At 34.1% G+C, this 7118-nt stretch overlaps 1 protein-coding gene across 1 annotated transcript; it reads right to left on the reverse strand.

The window, feature by feature from the left end:
- Positions 1-1034: 1034 nt before the first annotated feature.
- On the reverse strand, positions 1035-4465 carry LOC107069696 (uncharacterized). Its single transcript, XM_089172795.1, has 3 exons — positions 3006-4465; positions 2596-2703; positions 1035-2532 (listed from the first exon to the last, which is right to left on the reverse strand). Exons 1-3 carry the CDS (start codon positions 3164-3166, stop codon positions 2406-2408), a joined length of 396 nt encoding a protein of 131 aa, XP_089028921.1. The 5' UTR covers positions 3167-4465; the 3' UTR covers positions 1035-2405.
- Positions 4466-7118: the final 2653 nt, after the last annotated feature.

Consider the following 7118-nt stretch of genomic DNA (forward strand, 5'->3'; position numbering starts at 1 on the left):
TCTCCCCAGAGATTTCAAGGTGTATACATTGAAAATGATCGTGCCAGGTAATTTAATAAAAATTCCATTTTTTTCTATTTAATGCTCCTTCAAAGCTTCTATCAAAAGATATTTGTAAAAGTTTCATTTATAATCTTAAATATTCTCATAAATAGGAATCTAATTGGATGATAAAAGGTTCTTAATTGGAGTTATTTTGTTTGAAATCTCATGTTTCCATATGAAAGTAAGCAAGTAAGTAGTTATATAGATAAATAATAAAGAGTTAATGTAATGTAAATGAAGAGACTATCTTTATAGGCAAATTCTTAGATTAATAGATCGGCGTAATGTATTAAAAGATAAAGGAAAATTGGTACAAAAGACGAACAGCTTCAATGTTTTCCCTTTCTTCCTTTCTTCCTTTCTTCCTTTCTTCCTTTCTTCCTTTCTTCCAGTCTTTCTCTTTCTCTAATCTGCCCTTCCTATTATTCATGAATACGAAAGATTAAATACGGCATGGAATGAATTTGAAAAGCGTTGCTTTACTTTCCTAAAACTGAATCTAGGAAGCCTTGAAGGTAGTTGCGTTGGTAAAAGAGGAAGAATAAACACGTCTGCTTGATGTAAACATTCCTTTTGCATTTTCTATGAGAAACGTAGATAAAAAGATAGAAAGATAGAAAGAAATAAAGAAATAAAGAAAGAAAGGAGTGAAGATGGATATACATAAGATCCATTTATGTGCAGTCGTAACTTTCTCTTTAAAATATTTATCAGGTTGCTATTACGAGTGGGAGATAAAAAACTAAAGTGTATACCGGTAAAAATGTTATTCTTCGCGTGCCTTGCTTGAAAAATTGACGATAAGAAAATAAAAAAGCAAATAAAAAAGCAAAAAAAGAAGCAAAAAAAAAGTAAAAAAAAAAAAGGAAAAGCAAAATAAAGAACCAAAGTGTTCGTAGGGTATGTATAAATCTTTGATCGAAATTTGCGACGCGTAAATGAATTTTTCCTTTCAAAAGGGCGAACTGTGTGTCTCTTTGACGAAAATCTTTTTTTTTCTTTTTCTTTTTTTTTTTTTTATTTCCTTTCCATCTTGTGTTTTGAAAAGAATCTTTTCGTTTCGAATGAAAAGCAATTCGAATTCGTATCCTAGAATCTCTATCGTCAAATCTCGATCTTTTGATAGAAGAAAAACATCGGAGATGTCACAAAAATACGGAAAAATTTCCCACTTCTATCTTAAGTTGTTAAAAGCAATTAAGAAACTGAAAGGAAAGTCAATAATCGGATGTCTTTTAAAGTTTGCTTCTCTCTTTTTCACTTTTAATTACCTGTGAAGCATTTGCAATTGCACAGTAGATAAATAATATATAGAAAGAAGGAAAAAAGAGAACGTATATTATCGTATGTAAAAATAAAAAAAAAAAAAATAAAAAAATCAAATAAGAAAAGGACTATAAGTAGATAGGCGACTCTTATTTCGTCGTTTCATAGCTCATCGTGGGAAAACGAGCGAGCCGTTAATTGGATATGGGAGTTGTATGAGTATTTGCTTGTCTGAGAAGAAAACCACAGAGCATTGTAAATTAATGCTTTTCGTTAACGTGGCCACCAACGGGACCGCCAGATGCAATTATAAGCACTCTCTGTCTGTTGGTAGAACGACATGACGCGATATGGGCATAGGATACAGAATGCAAGTCAAACTAAAAGAGAACAAGAATTTCTTCGAGAATGGATGTATGGGAATTGAGAAATGTTGTCAGCCAACTCAATGCACGTCAAAGCATTATACTGAAATTTGAAATCCAATTATACACAGATAAGGAAATTATCTACGATCGTTTAAAAGAAAATAAAGAAGGATATAAAATATTAGTTGAAAAAGTTTATCTTTGATATACATTTACAAAGTAAATTAGTTGCTCTACTTTACAGCAAAGCAACTAATCATCGTGGTCGTCGCGAAAAAATGAAATTTTCACAGGTGAAAAGAGAATTTTCAACACGAGCATCTTTTTAAATTCCGTTGTAAAAAAGGAAAGAAACTTTCTTTCTCTCTCTCTCTCTCTCTCTCTCTCTCTCTCTCTCTCTATTAAAACAGTGTAGCCGCTTATAACGCGTAAAGTTACTACGAATTAAAAGTCGTTAGGTTGTCCTAGTTAAAGTGCTTAAATTACCGTTAAAGCTTTAATATTCGCATGAACTTTTATAACTTACGTAATCTTATAATTACGAATACACGGATGAATATTTGTTAACAAATTCAACTATTCTATATTTAATATTAGATCATTAAATATTAACTATCCGATCTCGAACTGAAAGTAATTATAGTAATCTATCTTGAATATATTTTCGAAATAGAATAAAGTAAAAAATCGTAAATGTAGAATCCTCTTGATTTAGAAATAACATTATCAAAGATCGTAAATTTTGTCGGAAAAAGCGTTGACCCCTTGAAATTGTAATGGACAATTTTCTAGATGAACGCGACAGAAATCCGACGATCCAGGATTGGTCGACGTGTCGTTATTAATGTACGGCCTGAAAACGGAACGTGATTAATACCGGAGACGTGTAATTGATATTAATATGCGAAACGCTTACCCGACGAATAATTTCAATATCTTCGCAATAACGCCGTCATTTCGTTTAACGTACTCTAGAATATGGCAAATGTTCTTCAAGAGACAAGAGTGCCCATCAAATCCGTGACTGAAACATATCGCGTATTTTTTTTTCAAACAAAACTAAAACAAAAATAAGGAGAATATTTCCAATAGATTTGTCCAAACTTAATATCAATTTATAGCAATTTTTATTTTTCAATGGAAACTTAGGTAATGGTTTTGTCTTTCCCTCTGGAAAAGACAAAACGAAATTGCATTGGCCAATATTTAAAGCACTTTTCTACCGCGGAACTCTCTTCAAGAGAACTCTTCAATTCTATATACATATACATCCAGTGATCTTAGTCGTCCATTCCATTATTAACTTCCTATTTAATTGTTTATTACCTTTGGTAAACTAGCTTCGCGGATTTGTGGATCTCCGCGAGGGATCTGCCAACGCGATTGTCCAAGACGTTATTTGTTGGCAATTCCCATGCGACTTTGAAACCAGCAGCCTGAGCGAAAATCGGTGTTTTCTCCGGGAACGATGTTATCTTATAATTCATTCTGTACTAAAGTTCAAATTAAATTCATATTATAAATACGCATATAGGTTATCATCATTTTTATCGTCAAACATAAGACTTAAGTTTGAAGGAAAATCATTTCATTATAAATAAAAATTCTTTTATCGCGATAGAAGCTTTATTGCCGGTACGAGAATAATAAGCTGATAAAGAAAATAATAACGGGAAAAATATCTAAAGGATAGATGAAACGATAAAAAGAAACGATATTATGAAAGAGAAAAGAATTTAAAAAAAAAAGAAAAAAAAGGGGGAAAAATATCAAGAGAATTCAGTATGAGAGTTTCCTAGAGATTCAACCATACCAGTTTGCTTAACATTATGAGCAACGTTGGAAAAGGTTACATATTACGGTATAATGAATAGAAGAAAAAAAAGAAGAAGAAGAACAAAATCAGCAATTCCGAGAGCATTGGCATCACCCTAAGCTTTAATAACACAAAGGACAAGAAAACCCCTTTGACAGATTTTCCATAAATTCAAGAAAGCGGATAAAAAAGGATAACATTTAAAAAATTGATAATTATCAATTTATTCCGAATCATACGTAGACAATTTGAGACGTTGAATATTTCGTTAAATGAATATTTTGATATCGTACGTGTAATCAAATCGTTTTGAGATATTCGGTATGAGAAATGGGAAAGGAGTGAAAAAGAAAAAGAAAGAATAGGTAGCACCATTAGAAAACTAGAAAACGTTGAAGTAGAGTGACACGGTTACGTGTTGTATGAATTTACTCTGTATGGGCATATGCACGTGTTCGGTGCATCGCGGTTGCACAGCATTATCGTTTAACATAGAAAATCTCAACTGGAAATGTTGAAGACAAAGAAGATACGATAAGAAAAAAGAGAAAGAGAAGGGAAAGACTGTGAAATAAAATAAAAAAAAGTGTCAAATCGTGGGAATCGCAATTCGCTGAGCGAAACTTCTGCCGAGTATGCAACAGTGACTGTGTGAGACACGGTTTTAGAAATGAAAGAAAGAAAGAATGAGACAGATATAGAGAAGTGAAATAAAGAAATAAAGAAAACGTTTAACACATGCCGTGGTAGCCATATTTATAGTTTCCGTATTACAAGGATTGCGTTCTCAAAAGGAAAACTTTCACGTATATCCTACACACACATAAACGCATGTTCGTTCAGTTTCTATCGGTTTTCTTCCAGCTTCGCTTCGATGCCTGCTGAGAGACTGAAATATGGAATATTTTTACTATGGTTCGGATAAGCTACGTCTACTACATCGAAACTATCGAAACCCTGCTACCATCACCACCACCACCACCACCACCACCACCACTAAAGTCATCACCACTTTTCTCCTACCACCCTCTATTTCTTCATACCGTACCTATGGAAGGAAAAAGAAAACTTATTCATATTGGAGCATCTTCGAAAAGGGAATGTTATACCGACATAAAGTGAATATTTGATTAATATCTTCTTTACACAAATTTCAATATCTCCACCTATTCGGAAATGTATATATATATATATTATTTATAAAATATTTTTATCGAACGAATTTTTGTCTTCACATACTTAAAATCCGTCCTAAGGATTTCTAAGTAATGAAATCTGTTTCGCAGAACACAATTTATCTATTTAATCTCGTAGGATATTCCAACAAAATATACGTAGTCGAAGGATAATTACATTGTTCCAGAAAGTTGGGTTGTTTTAATGATGGTTGAAAAATAAAGATAAGTACAAGTTTCGTTATCGTCTTGCAATACACTTGATATGCTTATTCCGTTTCCTCGCGGTCCTATGTTAGGTCCTTATGTATAGCAGTAACTGAAACAAGTTCCACGTAAATCCATTTCCGGATCAATAGAATACGATAGGGAATACGATAAGATGCTTTTGAGTAGTACGTCGAACCAACGAAATTCTACAAATTTTCCAAGTTTATGCAAAAGCAATGGAGAGAGAAAGGAAGGAAGGAAGGAAGGAAGAAAGAGAGTGGAGAAAAATAAATAAAGCCTGGAAGGAAAGGGTTAAGAAAAGAAATAAAATCCGCGTTTAGGTACATTTGAAATTGATATAGGAGTATATGTATCTCTTAGAGTTATTCTTTTTTTGTTCTCATCTTAAACGAGAAGTACTTTGAATGCAGTCCTTTAAAGAATAACCAAATGGTCCAAGTAGAATAAAAGACATTTTTGGGTTGTTCGTTTGACGTTAAGAAACAGCCTACCCTTTAGAATATGTTTTCTTTTTCTCTCCGCTCACACTATCACTCTCTCTTTCTGTGACTTCCGGCTTTGAAGCGACGCGTTTTCCATTTTATCACCGTCTCCAATTCCACTGGGATTTTGCAAGCTTGTGAAAAATCAAAATCAAAAGAAAGGACGAACGAACTCTCCACGACTAGTTTTCACACACAAAAACATAGACGTACAACCCCTTTACCCTTTTTCCCTCTGTTACACAGTAGCCGAGAGAAAGTTGGCAGAAACATAGTGGCAGGGCCAGGTGGTACTGGCTCTAGTTGCTATTAAACTCTATATCGTGAAGGTATTGCACTCGTGTAAACGTGGCAAAAGGCAACGCTTGCACGATAGGGGAGCCAGAGGCTCGTCGCCTGGATCTGGCAAGCCGTTTGTCAACCGAACATCCAACCACCACTACCACCACTACCACCACAACCACTACCCCATCACCATCATCCTCATCACCTTTACTACTACCAACATGTAATACCTACAACCTACTTTACACTTCCCTAACATCAACGTTTCCAAATGACGATTACTCTTGTTCTTTCTTTAGTTTTCATTTCAATAAGTTTCAATAAGTAATGCATCGACAAATATTTCTTCTATCCTCTCAACGAGTTTGATTTGATCGTAGAAGGATTACGATTATACGTGGGTTGAATTTAGCATGGAATTTTCCATGAATATGATCGCTCTTAGGCTTCCAAATGTTGGAAAGAATAAGGGTGATAAATCTAAGAGATTTTCTATGACTTATAGGCACGTGTCTTCTTGGAAAATCCTTTCCATGTATGCGTGTACATCTACGAGGATGAAACTTAAATGATTTATCGCGGAAGGGAGATTGGAATGATTTCGATGAGGGTGAACATCTAAAGGAAGAGATATTAAAGGGAGAAGGGAACAAGAACTGAACCGGGAACTCTTTGTTATGGGTATAACAATACATGTCAAGACTCAACTAATTCTAATCTATGATGTACTATAATTCGTATCAAAATAAATGAAAATTAATTTGAAGAAAGAACAAATGAAAAGAACATTATAATGATTTTGTTCGAACTACATATATAGAAAAATCGTGAATGATGAATCATGGTAAAATATTTGCATATTGCAAGGATGCTTCTTCTTCCTCTTCTTCTTGGGTGTTCTTAGCAAAAGATCGATAGAAACCAGGACGACAATGACAAATTTCGATTGGTTTATATACATAGATAGGACGACCCAAGAGCCCTAACCCTCTCTCAGGGTCTCTTCTTCGCAAAGACACGAACTCTACAACAGGGCTGGCGCATTATCGCGAACTTTCATAATTCTCCTTGCATTCTTAAAGACGCTCAGAGTAAAATGCATCCACTCGTTTTCCCTTGAGAGAAAGCCTGAGTGATAAATCGAGAATGCCTTACAGGATAGTATCGCGAAAACGTCCTCCCTTCGGTCTTCCAATTGCCCTAGTATATACACACAACACTTATACACGCGCATGGTACTGTACTTTCCTTTTCAAATATCTTCACCTAAATAATTCACGATTTTTCTATATATGCAAATTACATTCAAATCATTTTTTTTTTTCAATGTTTATACAAAAAATTTGCCAGTACTCTCTCCTTTCCACCAAGTACACGTAAAAATTTGATTAGAATTTTGTCCCATGTAATACAGTAACAAGAGTCGATCATTTTTCGATCATTTTTCGAT

The sequence above is a fragment of the Polistes dominula genome, unplaced genomic scaffold (genome assembly GCF_049000335.1).
Source record: "Polistes dominula isolate Pdom_NZ unplaced genomic scaffold, Pdom_raw_medaka contig_23, whole genome shotgun sequence".
NCBI classification, from domain to species: Eukaryota; Metazoa; Arthropoda; class Insecta; order Hymenoptera; family Vespidae; genus Polistes; species Polistes dominula.